A 23,968-nucleotide genomic window follows, 5' to 3' on the forward strand; every position below is an offset into this window, starting at 1 on the left:
CGTGGGCTTCCTCTGGGTGCTCCGGTTTCCCCCACAGTCCAAAGACATGTGGTACAGGTGAATTGGGAAGGCTAAATCGTCTGTAGTGTATGAGTGTGAGTGAGTGTGTATGGATGTTTCCCAGAGATGGGTTGTGGCTGGAAGGGCATCCGCTGCGTAAAACATGTGCTGGATAAGTTGCCGGTTCATTCCGCTGTGGCGACCCCGGATTAATAAAGGGACTAAGCCGACAAGAAAATGAATGAATGAATGAATTATTTACATTTTATCTAATCTTCATTATTTGGTTTTATTGTGATGTCATTTAATTTTTATCTATTTATTTGTTGAGATGACATCAAAAACTAAATAAAGAGATAAGAAAACAAATAAAAAGACCAATTTTAATATTTATTGAAAAACATTGACAGTTAAACAAACTGTTAAATTAATAATTGTATATCTCAGTTCACTATAGTTAATACTACAGTATCCTGTGGCAAAAAGCTGTAAATACTATAAAATATACAGTATAATACACTGTACTATAGTATGTTAAAAACTGTAGTAATTATTATTTTTATTTTAAATATATTAATTCATTTTCTTTTCCGCTTAGTCCTTTTATTAATCAGGGGTCACCACAGCAAAATGAACCGCCCAATAGTATCTGGATGCAGCCTTATGATGCAAGCTGAGATTGCATCGCTCAGCAATGCAATGTCAGACACAGTGCACTCAATGAAGTGAGTGACGTCACTGTGACGGTTAGGTGAGCCCATTAAAATGCATTGGATGTAGCTCAGATTGCATTGCACTGAGTCTGCAGCCAGACCCCTCTCAACTCATCCAGCTGTTTTACGCAGCGGATGCCCTTCCAGCTGCAACCCATCAAAGGGAAACGAGAGGGGTCTGGCTGCAGACTCGGCGCAGTGCAATCTGAGCTGCATCCAATGCTTTTTAATGGGCTCACCTAACCCCACCCCTAACCCTACCCCCTCACAGTGACATCACTCGCTCCATTTGAGTGCATTGTGTCTGACATTGCATCGCTAATTTAAATAATTGATTTTGTTTTTGAATGATTAAACTAGCTTTGCTTGATAATTTTCTTATTCAGAAGGCAAATGTTTATTACACTCTCTTTTACATTTTCTTTGACCTAAATTAATAAGGTCAAATAATTAATAATGGTTACAATTAACACTATAAACCAGGGGCGTAGCGGACATTTTAAAAGTGGGGGGGACGGCTGTATGAGATCATATGTTCATATAATTATTAATCACCTGTTTCTAAATGGTCTGTCTCTAAAAGTGAGGTGGACGAATCCCCCCCCCCCCCCACTGCACATCCACTGCGTAAAACATAATAGCTGAAATAGTTGGCGGTTCCTTCGCCTGTGGAAACCCCAGATTAATAAAGGGACTAAGCCGAAAAGAAAATGAATGAAGGAACGATTGGATTATTATTAAGTATATATGATGTTAACTTAAATCATCTTATTCTACATTCCTAATCAATACATAAACCAAACTATACCTTATGAACTATTAATAAGCAGCAAATTAATCATTTATTGAGCTAAAAGTCTTAGTTAAGGGTTTTTAATAGAGTAAATTATACTTTAAAATAAAGTGTTACCAAATGAATAGTAAAATTTAATATTTCAGGCATGGTGGCTCAGTGGTTAGCACTATCACCTCACTGCAAGAAGGTCGCTGGTTTGAGTCAGTTGGCGTTTATGGATGGAGGTCACTATTGGCGTGGATTTCCTCCGGGTGCTCCGGTTTCCCCCCACAGTACAATCACATGCGCTATAGGGGAATTGATTACTAAATAATAGTAAAAGAACGTAAACAATCATCTAATAATCGATTAATAAACCTGAGCGTGTTTTCTTTCAATCCCCCAGTGCTGCAGGCGGCGCTGTGACTTACCACGATCACCGCTTGTTTTTTTGAAGAAGAGTTTTGTTCACATCCTCACATGTCCAAACAAGCCACACGTGCGCTATTTAGTGAGTGAGTAGTGTTTATAATAATATATTTCATTCATACATCGTTCATCGTCATCTGAATAGGAAGGCCAGTCGCTGTATTGCACTGAGATATGGATGACATCGAAGCTGAGCTCAACATTGCAGAAACACACGCGGATTTTACACAAGATGAAAGTGAACATCGGCAACGGCTGAAAAGACCAGTCCAGCTTCACAGTCCAGTTAAAGACAGAGGTAAAGTTTCATTTACACCCTCATGTTTACTCTAGCCATTATAATGCACCCAGAATACGTGTAAAGTTACTTGTTTTCGTGTTTCGGAGGGCTGTTGCACACAAATAAGATAAGAGATTAAGCTGGGATTTTGAGGGACATTCTCAAACATTTAACGTGAGTTAATGCACCTAAACATCAACCAGAGAAGCCCAAATTTCTGTCAAACTACTTGCAGTTAACCACAACTACTGTAAAAAGAACGACCCCCCAATTCCATAGATAAAGTGAAAAACATTACATTAAGCATTTTCTCCCCAATTGAAGTCAAAAAAGCTTAACGTGGCTTAATGTAACGTTGCCTTAACAACAAGCGGGGAAAATCAAATATCTATCAAATTTTACTCATGACAAACACTTTCTGATGTCAAACGTATAAAAGCCCGTTCCAGCCACCGAATAAAATAACAAAATAGAATGTAAAAATAAATTATAAAGTCAATTCTGAGTTATAAATATGCAATTCCGAGTTATAGTTAAAATTCTGAGTTAAGTTAGAATCCTGAGATATATAGTCAGAATTGCGAGTTATAAAGTTGCAATTCTGATTTAAGTCAGAATTCCAAGTTATAAAGTCAGAATTCCGAGCTATAGTTGCAATTCCGAGTAAGTCACAATTCCGAGTTAAGTCAGAATTCTAAGATATAAAGTCAGAATTGCAAGTTATATAGTCAGAGTTCCAAGTTAAAAAGTCAGAATTTCGACGTTTAAAGTCGCAATTCCGAGTTATAAAGTCGCAATTCCGAGTTATAAAGTCGCAATTCCGAGTTATAAAGTCACAATTCCGAGTTATAAAGTCGCAATTCCGAGTTATGAAGTCACAATTCTGAATTATGAAGTCACAATTCTGAATTATGAAGTCACAATTCTGAATTATGAAGTCACAATTCTGAATTATGAAGTCACAATTCTGATTTATGAAGTCACAATTCTGATTTATGAAGTCATGATTCCGAGTTAAAGTCGCAATTACGAGTTATAAAGTCACAATTCTGAATTATGAAGTCACAATTCCGAGTTATAAAGTCGCAATTCCAAGTTATAAAGTCGCAATTCCGAGTTATAAAGTTGCAATTTTGAGTAATAGTCACAATTACGAGTTAAGTCAGAATTCTAAGATATAAAGTCAGAATTGCGAGTTATAAAGTCAGAGTTCCATGTTAAAAAGTCAAAATTTTGACTTTTAAAGTTGCAATTCCGAGTTATGAAGTCACAATTTTGAGTTATGAAGTCACAATTCCGAGTTAAGTCACAATTCCGAGTTATAAAGTTGCAATTCCGAGTTATAAAGTCGCAATTCCGAGTTATAAAGTCGCAATTCCGAGTTAAGTCAGAATTCTAAGATATAAAGTCAGAATTGCGAGTTATAAAGTCAGAGTTCCAAGTTAAGTCAGAATTTCAACTTTTAAAGTTGCAATTCTGAGTTATAAAGTCACAATTCTGAATTATGAAGTCACAATTCCGAGGTAAAGTCGCAATTTTATGTTATGAAGTCACAATTTTGAGTTATGAAGTCACAATTCCGAGTTAAGTCAGAATTCTAAGATATAAAGTCAGAATTGCGAGTTATAAAGTCAGAGTTCCAAGTTAAAAAGTCAGAATTTTGAGTTATGAAGTCGCAATTCCGAGTTAAGTCACAATTCCGAGTTATTAAGTTGCAATTCTGAGTAATAAAGTCGCAATTCCGAGTTAAGTCGCAATTCCGAGTTATGAAGTCCGAATTTCGACTTTTAAAGTTGCAATTCTGAGTTATAAAGTCGCAATTCTGAGTAATAAAGTCACAATTCTGAGTTAAGTCAGAATTCTAAGCTACTCACTATGACTACTTCTGCTACGTAGAAACCCGGAAATGTGAGGTCCATATTATGGCTGCACGATATTGGAAAAAACAATATTGTGATATTTAGTTACGATATATATTGCGATATAAAGACAATTCCCTCAGTGGTGTTTTAAACTTGCCTAATAACTCAAACAGGCATTAAAAAATCACATGCAAATAATAAGCTGAACATTGAAGATCCTGCTCAAATGCGCACAATTCAGTATAGATGCCGAAACGATATATTGTGCAGCCCTAGTCCAAATATTGGATTATTGAATATTTTAGTTTGTCTTTTCAGGTATTTTCACAGCGAGCTACTTTCTGAAGTGCAACAGAAAGTGTCTAAAGCTGCTGAGAGAAGCGATGCTGCATCATCAGTGGCAGGAGGCTGTGGGATATTTCAACTCTTACATTCAGACACTGGAGGCCAAAACGTACCATAGTTATCAGTCTGTGGTTGCGGAGGTACACACTCACTCACACACTTCTCTGAGAACTTATGCCTTTAATATCAGTGATGAACATGTCGCATTCTCCTGTTTTGATAGTGACTCTGGTCATAATGTTGCATAGTGTTGCTTCTATGCACAAATACATTTAATCAATTGAATGACATATCAATGTATTTGCTTCTGAATTTGTTTACAATTATTACTGGCCAATAATTGGAAATGGTTTTGCATCGATAGATAGCGTAGTAGATAGATTGAATGATGGATGGATAAATAAATCGATAGATGGATGGTATGGTAGATTGATTAACAAATGGATTGATTGAATCATGCATTGAGTGATGGAATGATGATTGGATGATGAAATGGTCGATGGATGAAGGAAATGGAAAATTAATGAATAAATGGATGGATTGAATGATGAATGGATGGAATTATAGATTGATGAATTGAATGATAGATGAATGGATGAAATAATATATTGATGAATAGATGGATTGAATGATAGATGTAATTAAAGATAGATGGATTGAATAATAGATGAATGGATGGATAGAATGATAGACTGAATGATGGAATGAAAGATTGATGGATGGATGAAATTATAGATGGGTGAATAATAGGTACATGGGTTGATTGGATGGATGAAATTATAGATGGGTGAATAATAGACAGATGGGTTGTTTGATGGAATTATGGGATTTTAAATGTATGGATTGAATATTATATGGATAGATGAGTAGAATTTGTGGATTGATAGATGCATGGATGGATAATTATAGATTGATAAATAGATTGATGGATTGAATTATAGTTGGATGGATTGAATGATTAATGGAATTATAGATGGATGGATCGATGGATTGAGTGATGGATGGATGAAATGGTAATTTGATTGGATGTAACTGAAGATGAATGATTAGATGAAATGGTAGATGGATGGATAAATGAAACGGACTATGGATGATTAGATGGATGGATTGAATGGTGGATTTGTGGATTGGATGGATGGATAGTTGAAATGAAAGATGGATTGGTGGATGGATGATGAATGACATGGTAGATGGATGGATGAAATGAAGTATGGATGGATGGAAGCAATGATGAATGGATAGATGTATTGGTTGAATGATGGATTTGTGGGTGGATGGATGAACTGAAAGATGGATGAAATGGTACATGGATGGAAGATGCATAGTTAGATGAAATGGTAGATGGATGGATGAATAAAATGCAATATGAATGCATGGATGGGTAGATTGAATGATGGATTTGTGGATGGATGGATGGAATGAAATAGACTATTATAGAAGGATGGATGAATGAAATAGACTATTGATAAATAGATGGATAGATTGATGGGTGAATGGATAGGTGAAATGAAAGATGGATAAATGGATTGATTGAATGATGGATGGATAGTGGAAATATGGATGATGGATGAAATGGTACACGAATGGATGAAATGAATGAAGGATGGATGACTAAACGAATTGGTCGATGGATGGATGAAATAAAATATGGATGGATGGAAGGATTGATGGATAGATGAATAGATGTATTGAATGATAGATTTGTGGATTGATTGATGGATGGATGAAATGAAAGATGGCTGGATGACGGATTAAATGGTACATGAATGGATGAAATGAAGGATGGATGACTAGATGAAATGGTTGATGGATGGATGAAATGGAATATGGATGGATGGAATGATGGATTTGTGGATTGATGAGTGGATGATAGATGAAATGGTACATAATTGGATGAAATAGTGGATAGATGACTAGATGAAATGGATGAATGAAAGGCAATATGAATGGATGAAAGGAATGATGGATGGATAAATGGGTGTATTGATTGAATTGTGGATGGATGGATGAAATGAAAGATGGATGGATGATGGATGAAATGGTACATGAATGGACGAAATGGAGGATGGATGACTAAATGAAGTGGTAGATGGATGATGAAATGGAATATGGATGGATGGATGAATAGATGTATTGATTGAATGATGGATTTGTGGATAAATGGTAGATGGATGGATGAATAAAATGGAATATGGATGCATAGATGGATAGATTGAATGATGAATTTGTGGATTGATGGATGGATGATAGGTGAAATGGTAGAAGGATGGATGAATGAAATGGACTATTGATAAATAGATGGATGGATTTGTGGATTGATGGGGGAATGGATGGTTGAAATGAAAGATGGATGAATGGATTGAATGATGGATTTGTAGATTGATGGACGGATGAATAGTTGCAATGAAAGGTTGATTGGTTGATGGATAATGGATGAAATGGTACATGAATGAATGAATGAAATGGTTGATAGATGGATAAAATGGAATATGGATGGATGGATGGAAGGAATGATGGATGGATTAATAATGTATTGATTGAATGATGGATTTGTGGATTGGATGGATGAAATGGAGGATGGATGACTAGATGAAATAATAAATGGATAAATGAAATGGAAGATGGTTGGATGAAATGGAAGAGGCATGGATAGATAAAATGGTAGAGGGGTTGATGAATGAAATGTAATATGGATGGATGAACTGATGGATGGATTGATTGGATTTGTGGATTGATGTATGGATGATAGATGAAACAGTTAATGGATGGATGGATGAATGAAATGGAGTATGGATGACTATGATTGATTGAATGATGTATTTGTGGATTAATGGATGGATGAATTGAAAGATGGAATGATTGATAGATGGATGAAATGTTTAATAAGTAGAATGATAGATTAGCTAGATTGAATCTCCCCCATACGCAGCGTGTTTTAATGCTGTGTAAATAATTGTCCATCAGATCTTGTGGAGATTGGGCATAGAAATTCTGCATCATCTCCCAAACGCTAGCACTGAAGATTTCAACGGTTTATATGAACAGCTGAAGAACGTGGGGGTCATCAACTTCTCAAAGGTACACATTATTAAACTCTCGTTCAACATTTACTCAATGTCTAGCATGTCTTGCCAATGTGGCCCCAGTTTGCATTATTATTAGCATGTGATTGGTTTATTTGTGATTGTTGTAGATTAGTCTGGAGCACTGCTATCATCTCCTGCTAAATGGACAGATGGATGAAGCCAAACGGCAGCTTTCCATCGCAGAGAGCTGGAGATACGGAAAGACATCCCGATCTCAATCACTGAGCAAAACGCTGATCACAGCCTACTGCGGCTTACTAGATTACTTGATCTGGAGCGAGAAGAAGTCCTCTGTGTCTGAAAACGGTAACATTTAATACACTGACATTAGAAAATCTCGCCTGAAGTGCTCTGTTGTGCATTCAAACTTAGGCTAAAGGCCCATAAATAAATATAATAAATATAATATTATTATAATTAAAGGGGACTTATAATGAAAAAATGACTTCGATATGGTGTTTAAACGCAGTTGTGTGGCAACAGTGTGTGAATATAACCAGCCTCTAATTCTGTTTTTTATAATCACACTTGATAAATAGTCTGCAGAAACACTTTGATTGACATTCTGCCTATGTACGTGTCATCAGAGGGGGAGAGCGATAATGTTAGCTCTGTTTTGAATCTGCCACTATGTGTCGGGACCTGTGTTCCATGTTTTCGTCATGTGATCTTCACCCTTGCTTTTATTCTCCATGTGTGTTTGTTTTTCATCATGTGACCCCTTTGTTCTAGTTCCCGCCATTTGTTAATGTTCATCAGTTTCACCTGTGTCTCTCCCCTGTTAAGCTGCGGTCACACTGGACTTTTCTCCCCATAGACTTACATTCATATGCACGTGAATGCGTCAGACCGGGAATGCAAGTTTGTGCGTTAAGTTTACGCAGTTCACTGCGCTGTAAAGTTCAAGCTTGGTGAACTCTGACCTGCGAAATCACATCACTTGACTGCGTGAGACCCATCGAGGATCAAACATGACATCTCTGGACAGAAATGTAAAATATGGAGCAATCGCTTGCTTTTTTAAATGTCTAATCATCTTGTTTAATCCCACCCCTTTTCGCTGCGCCGTACTACAGAATTTCACAAGCTCACTCTAGTGTGACCGCAGCTTTAGTCATTAGTTTCCGTCATGTGTATTTATATATCCCTGTGTTTAGTCAGTCCATTGTCTGTTATTTTTAGTTATGCTTTATCATCACCCTATGTCATTTCTGCATCTCCTGTCTTATCAGTGTCCTTCAAAGTGAGTGTTTGTAAATAAATCTACGTGTTTGATAAATCCTGCGATCCTTTTGCCTTCCTGAGTGAGCCAAGGCGTTACACTATGCTGACACACAGGCGTTTGTAGCCTCACCCCTCTTCTCTACTCATTTGAATTTAAAGGGCACCTAGGTTAGCCCTTTTTTCAAATTTAATGTGTTTTGCCTCTTCAGAATGTGTCTGTAAAGTTTCAGCTCAAAACACCCATCAGATTTTTTTATTATACCTTTTACAAGATTCTATTTGATACATTTTTGCACTAGGGGGGCATTTTTGTTGTACTGTGCCTTTAAGGCTAGTCCTCTCCGTCTACCGTTTCTACGTGACTTTCTGCGTGCCTTAATCTCCTCCCTCGGCTGCGTCAGACAACAGACAGACTTAAAGGAAGCAGATCTCACGTAGCGTTTGTGAGAAATACTACAGTAAGAACTTTACCAATGAGTATTTGTTGTGCTGTTGCATCAATGAGTCACACACAATGTCGTTACAAAGTTCACACGCACACACACACAGATACACAGCGCAGACACACACACACTGACTTAACGTCCACAAAGCGGGATTGAGGCGTCTTCCTTTTTAACTGTTCTGACATGCGGCTGTGGTGATGAAGTAAAGCTAAGCTAAATCGCTGTAATTCATTACAACTCACTCTTGATCACATTTGATGATGATTGATGATCCTAGCGAACTGAACACACCTTTTATTCCCGGTTGCTTTGCGCACGTCTGGTCTTGTTGATATGATTATACATGTGACTACCGGGACATGTTATGCAGCTGTCAATCAATTCGGTGGGCGGGACGACCGCACTCCTATGTCAAGTTGCGGTCGGTCTGAAAACCGCTCCAATTGGTCCACCGTTTTTTTTATGTTGTTAAATTGAAAAAAAAAGGACTGGGTGTGTTTATATCACTAGTAGAAAAAGAAAATCGGCATACTGCCACTTTAGCTCTCAAAGAAATTTTTAATGTCACAACGTATCGACCAACATGGTCTTCATCAGGTAAAGAATTACAAATGGAAGTACTCAAGAAATAGTGAAACAACTCTACACAGCACCTGCAGTCAATCATCACAATCAGCCAACAAGCCAACAAACAGGAGCATTTACATACAATAATATATATATGACAATATGAGATGCATACATACTATTACAAAAAAGATTTAAAATACAAATGCAAATTTTAACTTAACTTCCTCGGAGACAGAGTATTCAATATATAAATCTAGCGCATCACACTTGCACAAAATCACATCAATCAACCACAAGGACTAGGGGAAAACAATTGTGTACACATATTTAGTATATAACAGGATAGAATAGAAATACACTTACAAAAAGGATTTTAAATCAAAATCCAAATTGAATCCTCTCGGGAATAAAGTATTAAGTGTGTAAATGTAAAACGCTTCCCTCTGTAATAAAATTGTCTGTTGTTTTGTGTTTATATCACCCCAATATGACGGTCTATACACTATATCTACACGTATGTCTGTCCAAACAGCTTGAAAAGTAGATTTTTCACCATAGGTGCCCTTTAAAGCGACAGTCACCAAAACGCCACACTTTGGATTAAAGCCTGACAGGGGCAGTTTCAGAGAGTTAGAAAACATTATCTGTGTGGTATTTTGAGCTGAAAGTTCACACACACACACTCTAGGGACATCAGTGACTTATTTTACGTCTTGTAAAAATAGGTCCCTGTTAATATTCTTGTTGTGTCATATAATATGTCTGTAGAGTGAGTTGATTTTGTTGTTGTGCATGTTTTGTGTTTCAGAGGAGCTGAGCAGTAATCATGAGATGCACAGTTACTTCAGACAGGCGTCAGTGACTCTAAAGGATATCATCAGTCTGCCTGGAATCTGGGACCCGTTTGTGCTGAGCTACATTAATGTGAGATCTACATTTCCCGTATCTCTATAGCAGTGGTTCTCAAACTTTTATTTCAAGAATGGCCAGGGTCCAAGCAGATGTCTCATGGGACACATGTAATACACGTATTACGTGACTAACGCAGCTCAACTAGATATTTGGGTCGTCACGATACTGGAATTCGGTACCAATCTGTACTAAAATTTTACGTCCATTTCCCGCTAACATTTGAGCGCTGTTGAGTGCGTTCTTAAACAGCGCTGATTGGCCAGTGTGTTCGTGTGCTTAACAGAGATGACTGTGATTGTCCGTGAAGGTCATCAGTTCACCGAACTCACCGCTGTTTACTGAGTGTACCCACAGATTATGTTTTGGGTTCTCATGTATCGGGTTCTCTGTGCACACGTGGAGATGCTTCACTTTGCTTTTTGGTTAAACACATTGCTTTCACCAGCGTTGGTTCGGTTGCACAAAGAGAATATCATCTTTATTTCGGAATTACCAGTCTTAATAAATACACTTGCATATGAAGTAAATCATATCTCAATGCATTTACTGGGGCACTGGAGATTTTTACTGGGGCACATGCCCCAGTGAATTGGGTCTAGCGACGCCCCTGGCGTTATCACAACTTACTGTTTCGACCGTGTTGTTTTGGTGATAAATCTTTCTCTGGCTGAATATTTGGTGCATCCTTAGAATAAGTTAGTACCTTAATGAAAACAGCATGAATGAAATAATTAAACCGATAAAACAAATACCATTGGCTGGTGAGCATTCAAAAGTGTTTGGTTATGTTCAGACAAATGCACAAGTAGTTCCGGCAGGTTTTGAGCGCATTACAGCTTCATATCACTACACTGAATGATTTGAGTTCATTTTACAGCTACAACAGTCAAACATCACATCAAAACTCAACAGAAGGCTTTGAAGGAGATGTGGAAGAAACTAGTGCTACACACAGGAGCAGTCTGAGGACAAAAACCTGACAAACAACTTCTCGAATACTACATCTGAACAGTGGATTTAGCTGTGGGGAATTTAATATAAGCAGAATAATTGACTCTGATCTGTTGAATTATTGTATAATAATTGATTCAGTAAAGCGGAGTGACCATTATTCCTCAGGTGTGCGCTGTTTTCCAATAATTCAATCCATTATTCCTCACTCATCTAAGCTTTTCCTAACATGTTTGTGTGCAGATGTTGGAGTTTTATAAGCAGGAGGAGAGCGCTCTAGAGGCTCTGGAGAATTACGCTTACAACAAGGAGTTTCCATCAAACCCAAACGCTCATGCTTATCTGTACCAGTTCCTAAAGAGACACAACGCTCCAGAGGAAAAGCTCATCAGCACATTGAGGGTATGAAAGATTCAGCTGGAGAATAAATGTCAAGTTTCTCATTGGAGGATTCATTTATTTCTGCTTTTCTTCTGTTCAGATTCTGTACTCTTTAGTCCCGAGTCATGAGCTGATGCTGGAGCTCTGCAATCTCCTGCTGGCAACCTGTACGTACAGAAAACACACGCTGTTTTAATGTTTTTAGCACATTGATATGTGGTTTTAAGCAGTGTTGAGTGTACGTATTTCAGTTTTTAGATCATGATGTGCTTCAGTTTTGTTGCGTTGGCAGAAGAAATGCAAAGCTTAAAACTGCTTGTCGCTTTTTAATATTATTAGCTTCTGTGAACATCAACAATTTTAAATGAAATGCTTGAATATTTTAATTAAATACAATAACTTGTATAGAATTTAAGCGAACTAAAAAATCTTCAATAATTAAATAATTCTCAAATATATATTGTTTAGCATTTTAAGTCTTTTTAATGGATGGATGGATGGAAGTTACTGATAGATAGAAATTGGAAACTAAAGTGGTAAAAATATTGTATTCTAATAATGTTTTTACATTTATTTAAAGACTTTCTATGATAAAACAGTGGTATCCAATACAAAAAAAAGATGTTTGTTCAAACTAATTTAAAATTAGCTGTATACATGCATTCACTGATTCAGAGGCTGCATATGAGGGGCGCTGATCAACACGCAGCTTTAATAAAAAGAAAGTGAATGCAGACATTTTTATATTCATTTCAACAAGCGTTCAAGTTTAAAAATATGAGAGAAATATGGAAAAATTCCTAATAATAGGATATAATGGTAAAATACAGGACAATCAGGCAAAAATGGGAGGGTTGTCATGTATGAAGCTGTGTTTGTCGAGCAACATATTTGCGAGATAACCAAGCGGCAACCTCCCGCTCTCCCTCGTGAAGCCAATACGGAAGTAACTTAAACTGCAATTCATCAAAATTCCGCTAGTCCTGGCTCCATAATAGAGCAAATTGCAATTTAGCCCACTGTTAAAATGGCCAACTTTACAGCAGAAAAAAAGGTGTTTACAGCCTGGTACAAAGAACGATTTTGGTTCATTTAGCTATTATTACCCTCCATGACAACTGTGAGGGGGTCAATTTTTTTTTATAACTCATCTGTTTCTTTTATATTAGGTTATATTAAGTTTGCTTAATTAAGGGCGTGGCCACTTGAGAGACAGCTAGGTCTCGCTGGTCGCCGTCACTTCACCTCAGCTGAATCCGGCAGATTAGCCACTGATCTCGGCATATTCATCGTATTTTTGTTTTGTTTTATGTAGTTTTACACAGTCAGCTGCCTTTTGGACTTATTTCTTACAATTACCAGATGATATGGGATGCTGTGTGCACTTAATTGTGCTCACAAACCATTCATGTGGTCTCTGTTTCCCATGTGAGTAAAGTTATATACTTGTATACCATCTCTATAAATGTATTTGTTTTATTTAAGATCATTTATCATTAATATTTTTCTTTAGACCCGTAAAGCACTCCAGATTCTGACAGATTGATTAGCTGTAGGCTCTAGAACAGTCATCTGAAGCGTTGTCATACAGTGCTGTGGTGCTGCATTTCATCAATAGTCTTGCATTTACTAACACAGACTATATCTGAAGTGTTTGGAAGTAATTATCCTCCTGTAGAAAAACGTCATAAGAGCAATGCTTCGTGGTAATAAAGTATTAAGAGTTTCTCCCAAAGTAAAGTCTGTCTGCCAGGTCTAAGCAAAGTGCCAGCACGTGTCTGTAGCTCCGCTCACTCTCCGCCTCTTTGCCCTTGTTTGGTATCCCGCCGTGGGTGCGATGACGCGCGAACAAAATGGCGACGGTTGGCCGCGCCTACTTGTAGCTTCTTTTGCAATGTTCAGAAACCTATGGGTGACGTCCATATATTTTACAGTCTATGGAGAACGCAAAACTTTCAAAAATATGTTTACCTATCACACTTTTTTTTTTTTCTCCCATCCATTTTTTTTTTTCACCCTTTTTTTTTTTTTCTCCATCACGTCCCTTCTGGGTCTCTGTAAATTTCAAATATCCGGAGCTTGAAACCGATGGAAATATGATTTTTATTAGTATGACCGGAGCAGCGCTCACAATATCGAGTGGAAAAAAAGACAGCTGTGAAACAGAACCTGCTTTGTATTTTTGTAGGAAACACGGTTTAGATCTGTGTTTAGAGTAAGAGGTGTGTAAGTTATTGCCGTCGGTCTATCACTGAATGTGTCATGAATATCAAAACAAAACCAACTTATCTCCGCTCCTTTAGCGCTCCTCACACAGCTTGATCCACACTGGCATTTCTCCTCTTGGGTTTTTGGTTTTATCCACCACCCTGTCCAAACTTTAAGGAAACCGGGTGTCAGATTTGCACAATCCTAATGCACAACGCTTTGACTTGTTTCCCTCGCTCGAAAGCTTGACAGAGCCCCTGCGCATAGCTACGGTTGCTAAGCCACGATTGGTGGGTGGTGGTTTTTTGGTGTGGCTTAGCGAAGGGTCAGTTGGTATTGGGGGTGTCACGGTGGCTCAGTTGTTAGCACTGTTACCTCACAGCAAGAAGGTCTCTGGTTCGAGTCCCGGCTGGGCCAGTTGGCATTTCTGTGTGAAATTTGCATGTTCTCCCCGTGTTGGTGTGGGTTTCCTCCGGGTGCTCCAGTCCAAACACATGCGCTATAGGGGAATTGGATGAACTAAATTGGCTGTAGTGTATGAGTGTGTGTGTGAATGAGAGTGCATGCAAGTTTTCCCAGTACCAGGTTGCGGCTGGAAAGACATCCGCTATGTAAAACATATGCTGGTATAGTTGTGGCGACCTCTGAAATAGAGACTAAGCTGAAGGGAAATCAATGAATTAATGAATTGGTATTGGTTACACAGCCTATTAAGATGTTCTGTGTTGTTTGTGGTGCATGTGTTGTTGTTGTTGTTGTTGTTGTTTACTGCATTACTCATCACAGTCAATGCCTGAAATGTATCAAATTAGAGACCTTAAAAGTGTTTCTGCTTGCTTTTCTAGTGGAAAGGAGTGACACTGAAGAAGCTCTCACTGTTTGCATGGACCTTCTGGAGTTTTCCAGCTGGAAAACTGATGTTAGAGCTTGGGAATGCCTTTATAGAATTTTGAAGAAAATTAGACAGAAGTAAGTTTTTGCTAACATGTAATGTTCTGGAAAATAAGTCAGAGTGAGTCAAAATGGCATTGCTAAAGGTCCCGTGAAGCACTTTGAAATGTGCATTTTTTTTTAATTCGATGTTTGACGTAATCTTAACTGAAACCTGAAAGAGGGTTGGACATAGTGTAGCTCCTCCCCTTTTTGAAAAAGAGCTAATAATGTGTTTTGTATTTCTCACAGCTCTGCCAGTGAGAGTGGTTGAGCTCAAGCACATCAAATGAAAAGCCAATGAGAAGTGGGCGGGGCATGTCAGATACTAGAGAGCATTTGATTGGTCAAAAGGTGACGTGAATAAGTCATTGATCCATTTACACTGGAGTGACAAACATTGGATGTTTATCAGGTTTATATCTTCAAATGTGAATTTTTCAATGTTTTGGATCATTTATACACTAACCGGCCACTTTATTAGCTACACCTTATTAGTTCCGGGTTGGACCCTCTTTTGCCTTCAGAACTGCCTTAATCCTTCGTGGCATAGATTCAACAAGGTATTGGAAATATTCCTCAGAGATTTTGCTCCATATTGATTGACATGATAGTTGCTGCAGATTTGTCGGCTGCACATCCATGATGCCAATCTCACGTTCGACCACATCTGCTCACATCTGACCACAGGTGCTCTGTTGGGTTGAGTTCTGGTGACTGTGGAGGCCATTTGAGTACAGTGAACTCATTTTTATGTTCAAGAAACCAGTCTGAGATGATTCACGCTTTATGATATGGTGCGTTATCCTGCTGGAAGTAGCCATCAGAAGATGGAGACATTGTGGTCATAAAGGGATGGACATGGTCAGCAACAATACTCAGGTTGGCGGTGGCATTGACACGATGCTCAATTGGTACTTATGGACCCAAAGTATGCCAAGAAAATATCCCCCACACCGTTACACCACCACCACCGGCTTGAACCTTTGATACAAGGCAGGATGGATCCATGTTTTTATGTTTTGATGCCAAATTGTGGCAGCAGAAATCAAGACTCATCAGACCAGGCAACATTTCTCCAATCTTCTGACCTCTGATCTCTGGCATCAACAAGGCATTTGCGTCCACCGAATGGCCTCTTTTTCAGACCATTCTCTGTAAACCCTAGAGATGGTTGTGCCTGAAAATCCCAGTAGATCAGCAGTATCTGAAATACGCAGACGAGCCCGTCTGGCACCAACAACCATGCCATGTTCAAAGTCAATTAAATCCCCTTTCTTCCCCATTCTGATGCTCACTTTGAGCTGCAGCAGATCACCTTGACCATGTCTATATGCCTAAATGCATTGAGTTGCTGCCATGTGATTGGCTGATTAGAAATTTGCGTTGAGCAGTTGCACAGGTGTACCTAATAAAGTGGCCGGCGAGTGTATATCCTTAACTAACATCTAAAAATATATATATTTTTATTTTCACAGAACCTTTAAGGAGGAAAATACACATTTTATTTATTTATTGATTGATTTGTTTATTTTTCAAATTAATGCAAAGGGAATTACACCAAAAAATAAAAATATTCCTCTTTGTATACTTAAACTCAAATAAAGATCAACTTTCAATGTTTCTTTCTTGTGTTAAACACGAAACTAAGATATTCTGCAGAATGCTGGAAAAAAGCTGCCATTGACATCCATAGTAAGAACAAAAGTTTCTATGGAAGTCAATGGTGTTTTTTCTAGCATTCTTCAGAATATCTTCCTTTGTGTGAGAAGATAGAAAGTTTATCAATTAAATTTTAAACAATTTAAAGATGAGAAAATCACACAGAAATGAAAATCCCCACATAGTAGATCTGAACACTTTTCAAATGTACCATCCTCTCAGTTACATCTGTGTATGGACATGGCTTCAAAAACACTTGAGCGCAGATTAGGTACCACAGAATGGGCTAAGAAATTGGGTCTATATTAAACGGCATTTGGGAAATATTCACAGGAGGGTGTATAATTTTGTATTCGGCTGTATAAATAGTAGGTGTCGGTTGTGTTTTGTTGCTCATTGGTTGCGTTGATGTTGATTTCAGGAAGTGGCAGGAGATGATACAGAAGGAGTGGAAGGTGCGGCGTTCGCTCTGGGTGCCTTTACATTTCAGAGACTTCATCGGCCTCAAAGACTGGATGGACAACCATAAACTTATGATGATCATCAAGAAGGACTGTCTGCGGATCATCAATGAAAACAGTGAGTGTATCAGCAGGTCCAAAACTTTCACGTGTGTATAATGGAGTCTTTTCACATTTGCGGGTTTCTCAGCTGCAGAAATCATCATAGTTGGTAAACTCAGAGCGCAGTGAATGGGAGAGCACAACAAATCATTATATGTACAATCCTATTTGCTGAAATAATAACAGAACAACTCCTCGATGGTGTTATCAAGACTTTCAGAAAAATAGTGTGAGACTGATAACAGAGGAGAGAATCATGTCAGGTATACTGTTACAACCCTGGGCAATCTAAGGCAGTGGTTCCCAAACTGGGGGGTCGCGACCCCTGCGGGGGTCGCAGAATAATTTCAAGGGGTCGCGAGAGTTATTTAAAAATTGTGTAATTTTCAGTGATTATATAAATATTTTTCAGTATTACAAGTGAAAGCTAATATTTTCAGATTTTTAAAAAGATATCACTGATTCATAAAGTATTTAGGACACATTCGGGCAGAATGCATCTTTGTACTTGGAACGCAGCGCTCAGGAACAGTTTAAAACTGTTGTCATGTCAACTTGCCGCAGTAAACAAAGCCTTCAACGCTTGCCCCGCCTTCGCGCTCTTCTTATTGGCCCACTGCTCTAAGAACTGAACACGAATGATTGGTTAAAATCAGCTGTCAATCACTCAGTCAACGCCTCCTGTCTTCAGATGACAGGAGCTACAACCGCGAAAATGTAAAGCGCTGAAGACGAGAGAATGAAAACAACACTGACAGATTTTGTCTTAGAAACACCTAAAGCTACAAATATTGGCACATCTGATTACTGATCATGTGCTGAATGTTAATCCACCAGCTATACTTATTGAAGAGTGGATAAAAGACCTCCATTGGCTTCAAGTCTGCTATGAAAATAACTAGCATTCACTGTAAAGTCTGTGGGATATCTTTCGGGATATCCGTCCGTGTATCTTTTGGTCACTCAATTATGTTATAAAAATGTCTTTTCTTGTGATAACGGGATTTCATTAAGACATATTTTCCTCACGCATGCATATTTATTTTTTTGCTTGTTAGTTTTGATTAGTGTTGATTTTCAAATGCAATAAATCTGTTTATAAAACTTGTAGTAACAGTGCGATAATTGGTGTGAGCCACTAAATTTTGGCTGGTGCGTCTACATTTTTAAAGTTAGAAGCACCAGTGTTACCAAGCAAAAATGTTAATTTCGAGCCCTGTAATCTATAGTAAATATAGTTAAAATATTGTGAACAGCTTAAAAAAAAGCTATTTTTATTGTTTGTATATGCTTTGGTAGTGGGGGGTCGCGAGTTCTTGACGATCTTACAATGGGGGTCGCGGGTTTAAAAGTTTGAGAACCACTGATCTAAGGGAGTGGGTTTGCACACTTAACCAAGCATCTGGTTCAAACAAACACTCAAAGTGCTCCAAGTAACAACCACAAACGAGGATTGCTGTACAAATAATGTAATTACAGGTGGTGACTAGTGAAGCAGTAAGTGAGCTATTTACAATCAAAAACAAAAACATAAATGAGAAAGGCTGGCTCTGGGTGGCGCTAAAGCAAAGAAACAATCCAAACCAAAACAGTTGTTGTAAAAAAATAAATGAGTGAATATACAGAGAACCCAGTCCTGGAGACTTAAACAAGCAGAAGAATTTCTTTATTGAGACGTGTTGGTTAATCTGCAGTCATGCAGCATCTTCAAGAAGTCCATGTGTCTGCAAGAGCCTATTGGAGGTCTGCAGTCTGCAAGTTTTAGCACATGTCTAAATTAATAGCAAGCTGTCCTAATTCAATTCAATTCACCTTTATTTGTACAGCGCTTTTACAATGTAGATTGTGTCAAAGCAGCTTCACATAGAAGATCATAGTAAATAGGAACAGTGTAGTTCAGTTTGTAGTGTTTAAGTTCAGTTCAGTGTGGTTTAATAATCACTACTGAGAGTCCAAACACTGAAGAGCAAATCCAACGATGCGCAGCTCTATAGATCCCGATCCATGCAACCCAGTGGCGACAGCGGAGAGGGAAAAAAACTTCACTAATTGGCGAAAGTGAAGAAAAAAACCTTGAGAGAAACCAGGCTCAATTGGGCACGGCCATTTTAATTTCTAAATGGCGGAGGCTGGAAGATGGCCTCAGCGAAGACTCGTCTGTCTCTGGAGCGTCACAGGAATCAGTCTCATGTTCTCCACTCCTCCATGACCACCACAGTAGCTGCTCAGGATACGGCCTGGTCCAGGATATGGAAACCTTGGGATCATCTCGTCGTTGGTCTTGGATCGAATCAGTGACTCTGCATAGTCTGAGGGCCTGTGTGGAAGCCCCCTAAGTGGTGCACTAAGTGTATGCTTTACTGAACAGATAGGTCTTTAATCTAGTTTTGAATTGGGAGAGTGTGTCTGAGCCTCGGACGTTATCAGGAAGGCTATTCCAGAGTTTAGGAGCTATAAATGAGAAGGCTCGACCTCCTTTACTCGACTTTGCTGTTCGAGGTACTACCAGAAGCCCTGAGTTTTGAGACCTTAAAGAGCGAGTTGGATTGTAGCGAGACAGAAGATTGGTTAGATAAACAGGAGCTAGATTATTTAAAGCTTTATATGTAAGAAGCAATATTTTAAATTCAATACGAAACTTAACAGGCAGCCAGTGTAAGGAGGATAAAATTGGGGTGATGTGATCAAATTTTCTAGACCTGGTAAGAACTCTGGCAGCTGCATTTTGTACTAGCTGAAGTTTGTTAATAGAGGATGCTGGGCAGCCAGCAAACAGTGCATTACAGTAGTCCAGCCTAGAAGTCATAAAAGCATGGACTAGCTTTTCTGCATCTGAGATGGATTGCATACTTCGTAACTTAGCGATATTTCTCAGATGAAAGAAAGCAGTTTTTGTGACATGGGGTATATGATTTTTAAAAGTTAAATTGCTGTCTAATATGACACCCAGATCTTTTATAGTAGAGCTAAAGCTAACTTTGTATCCCTCTAATTGTAGGTCGAGTTGTGAGATCAGCTGTGTACAGGATTTAGGCCCAATAAGTAATAATTCTGTCCTGTCTATATTGTCCTGTTAGGAGGAGGGGAGATGGTTAAACAAAGCATGCAAATTGAGGCTTGGAGTCAGCATGATAACCAGCATATAGGTGCCCAGCAACTGACCAGATGAGTTAATCAACAAAAGGGCTTTCTTTGGCCTGAAAGTATCACAAAGACAGATTCGTTAAAAGCCTGATCATAGCATTTGCATCACTTTGGCTCAGCCGGTAGTCAGAAAGTCAAAGGTTAATGTCTCTCATGGCTGGGCTAATAATAAAAGGATATAATCAAAAACCAAAGAATAGAACTTTTCGGTTATATGTAGATTATTGTTCATTTGAAACTAGATTATATACATGTATATTTCCACACAGTCTTACTAACATCAAATCCCCTCTAATCTAGTCTAATAAACAAAAAATATGAAAAAATAAATCTTCAACGTCCAAAGATGTCTTACATAAACTACACTTACTGTCCACCAAAAATACACGGGTTGGCGCTCACCCCCTTCCCTAGTGTATCTCTAGACTGTTGATCTATTTACCTACCAGTCTTTCTACTAAACCTCTGTAGGGAAACATAAGGAAAGGGAATGAGTGATTACACACAGGTAAAAACGGTCAGTGACACCAACCATCATTCCTTATTATCATACTGGGCATAAAGGCGGGGCGTGGGCGGAGCTTGAGGTGCCTGCTGGAAGTGGAGCTTAGCTTAAGACGGGTTCTCTTCGGGTAGAATGTTATTAAATGCAACATGTTTGTGTTCTGGACACATGTGCTTGGTTGTATATCACTAATGTGTTTACTGAGTCTTACTGGCCTTTTAAAACAGTTCTAATGCATTGAGCCACTTTAAGCTTTATACTTATAACATTCTTTATAGGTGGAAAATGCTAATAACTTCCAGATACATCAAATATAGTCTGTTAGTCGCCACTTTATTAATGTTTTTTCTCTTTATTGTGAATTCTTATAATTTAATTTCCTCCTTTTCTTAACTCCTCCTTTCCAAATTCATTACTCACTCAACTCAACATAGCACAATTTACAGATGCATATTCAATGCCCGTAACATTCACACCTCACATATTTACAAGCGTATATGCTATGTGTATACATATGTATGCATGTATGTGCCTAAACTTGCCTATGTATATATGTATACAGGGGAAATGCACTGCAGCTGAGTTCAATATATGAGTGTCACAGCAAATAGTCTGAATACTGAGGACCCTGTGATATTTCAGTCTTTCTTTATTAATAAATCTGCAAAATTGTCCACAATTCTGTGTTTTTCTGTCAGTATGAGGTGCTGTGTGGACATTACTGAGGAAACAATGAACTTAAATGATTTTAGCAAATGGCTGCAATATAACAGAGTGAAGATTTTAAGGGAGGCTGAATACTTTTCATTCTCTCTCTCTCCTCTATATATATATATATATATATATATATATATATATATATATATATATATATATATATATATATATATATATATATATATATATATATATATATATATATATATATATATATATATAGTTTTTAAAACATAAAATAATAAAATAATTTTGCATGGTTAGGGCAAAAAAAACAAAACTTTCAACTGTCAATAAAAGTCAGTGGTTACAGGTTTTCGCTTTTCGGCATTCTTCAAAGTATCTCCTTTTGATATGTTCCGTTTCAGTTGAAAATGCATCATCATACTCGCATAATATTTAAGAAACTTCTGGCATACAAGAACTCTGGGGATGTATAGTGAAAAATAGTAGTTATTTTCATTGCCTTTAATGCTGCAGGTGATTCCTGACGTGAACATGAGCTGTTGTGTGTAGTGATGTATTTCTCACGTGTGTGTTTGTGTTATATTTGCAGTGAGAGAATACTTAAGAGTTGCAGCAATAGCTGAGAAAGAAGTCCTCCAGCAGGTAAGGATGAAAAGAAAAAAGAAGCAGCACAAAATACAGATGGCGATTACTGAGCTGATGAACTGAGATCCCCTACATTTGAAGCAAGAGGATTTCCATTCAAACAGGTTTACTCCATTTTGTAAAGTAAAGAAAGTAAGAAGATAAATCTGTTTTTTTCAGTATATGTTCTTAATGCGGGATAAACTCAAAGTTGGGTTAAACGTGTACATTGTTTGACAAAAAGAATTTACCCAATATTGGGTCACATTAACCCAGCATATATGTATATTCACACTGTATATAAACGAGTCTGCTGATTAAAGTCCTGAAATGCAGTGTCAGTGTGCATTATTGTCCAGCAGGAGGCGCACATGATGTGTTTTACACAAAATGCTGGGTTGTTTTTATCCCAGCTTTGGGGTAAAATATGGACCAACCATAAGTTAAATAATTCTAGTTAGTTTGTAGTTATAGTAATAATAGTTAACTCATTATTTTCCAATTCAAATTATTGTTTTACCCAGGTGTTGGGTTTGTTCATGTTTGACCTACTGTTGTGTTAAAACAACCCAGTATATTTTATTTTAGAGTAAACCTGTTGTATTCTAGGAACTGAAGTCAGGTGATTTTTTTTTAAGTGAAATATTTTCTGTCATTTAAATGGGTTATTTGGTTTACTATGAGTAAATATTCTTGTCAATTAAAAGGTTTATTATAATTATTGGAGTTGGCTTTGTTAAATTTTTTTTCAATTGACCTTTATTTGTATAGCAGCTTCACATAGGAGATCATAGTAAATAGGAACAGTGTAATTCAGTTTGTAGTCTTTAAGTTCAGTTCAGTTTAGCTCAGTTCAGTGTGGTTTAATAATCATTACTGAGAGTCCAAACACTGAAGAGCAGCTCTACAGATCCTGAACCATGGGAGAGTGTGTCTGAGCCTCGGACGTTATCAGGAAGGCTATTCCAGAGTTTAGGAGCCATAAATGAGAAGGCTCTGCAATAAATCAAAAAGGTCAAATTTGCATATATGTATATTCACACACTGTATATAAACGATTAAAGTCCTGTAAATGCATTGTCAGTGTGGAATATTGTGTCCAGCAGGAGGCACACATGATGCGTTTTACACACAAAATGCTGGGTTGTTTTTATCCCAACATTATAGTAATAATAATAATCAATAAGTATAGTTCCTTTTTTTCAACTAAATTTAAATATATTTTTAACCCAAAAGATGGGTTTGTTCATTTGACCCACTGTTGAGTTAAAACAACCCAGTATATTTTATTTTAGAGTGAACTTGTTTCAGTAGTTTAAATGGGTTATTTGGTTTATTATGAGTAAATATTCTAGTAAATTAAAAGCTCTATTATAATTATTGGAGTTGGCCTTATGAAATAATAGGTTAAATTTGATATTACACTCTAATTTTCCCAATATTAAGTTAAATCAACCCAGCATTTTTCAACCCAGCATGTTTGTATATGTATATACTGTATATAAACGAGTGACTATGCTGATGCAGTGTCTGTGTCGATTATTGTGTCCAGCAGGAGGTGCACATGATGCGTTTTACACACAAAATGCTGGGTTGGTTTAAACCATAGGTCTCAAACTCAGTTCCTGGAGGGCCGCAGCTCTGCACAGTTTTGCCCCAACCTTGATCAAACAC

At 37.7% G+C, this 23,968-nt stretch overlaps 1 protein-coding gene across 1 annotated transcript; it reads left to right on the forward strand.

The window, feature by feature from the left end:
* Positions 1-1,955: 1,955 nt before the first annotated feature.
* Positions 1,956-22,940, forward strand: taf1a (TATA box binding protein (TBP)-associated factor, RNA polymerase I, A). The gene is made up of 10 exons (XM_056445487.1): positions 1,956-2,215; positions 4,378-4,544; positions 7,369-7,482; positions 7,598-7,796; positions 10,539-10,654; positions 11,837-11,995; positions 12,075-12,141; positions 15,028-15,151; positions 17,196-17,353; positions 22,260-22,940. Exons 1-10 carry the CDS (start codon positions 2,092-2,094, stop codon positions 22,376-22,378), a joined length of 1,347 nt encoding a protein of 448 aa, XP_056301462.1. The 5' UTR covers positions 1,956-2,091; the 3' UTR covers positions 22,379-22,940.
* Positions 22,941-23,968: the final 1,028 nt, after the last annotated feature.

The sequence above is a fragment of the Danio aesculapii genome, chromosome 20, assembly GCF_903798145.1.
Source record: "Danio aesculapii chromosome 20, fDanAes4.1, whole genome shotgun sequence".
Lineage (NCBI taxonomy): Eukaryota > Metazoa > Chordata > Actinopteri > Cypriniformes > Danionidae > Danio > Danio aesculapii.

Bases quoted from the DNA above. Each gene is read 5' to 3' on its own strand.
- taf1a (XM_056445487.1), top strand. From the start codon at position 2,092: ATGGATGACATCGAAGCTGAGCTCAACATTGCAGAAACACACGCGGAT. The intron at 11,996-12,074 runs GTATGAAAGATT...TCTTCTGTTCAG, and splicing joins AGCTCATCAGCACATTGAGG to ATTCTGTACTCTTTAGTCCC. The intron at 12,142-15,027 runs GTACGTACAGAA...TTGCTTTTCTAG, and splicing joins CAATCTCCTGCTGGCAACCT to TGGAAAGGAGTGACACTGAA.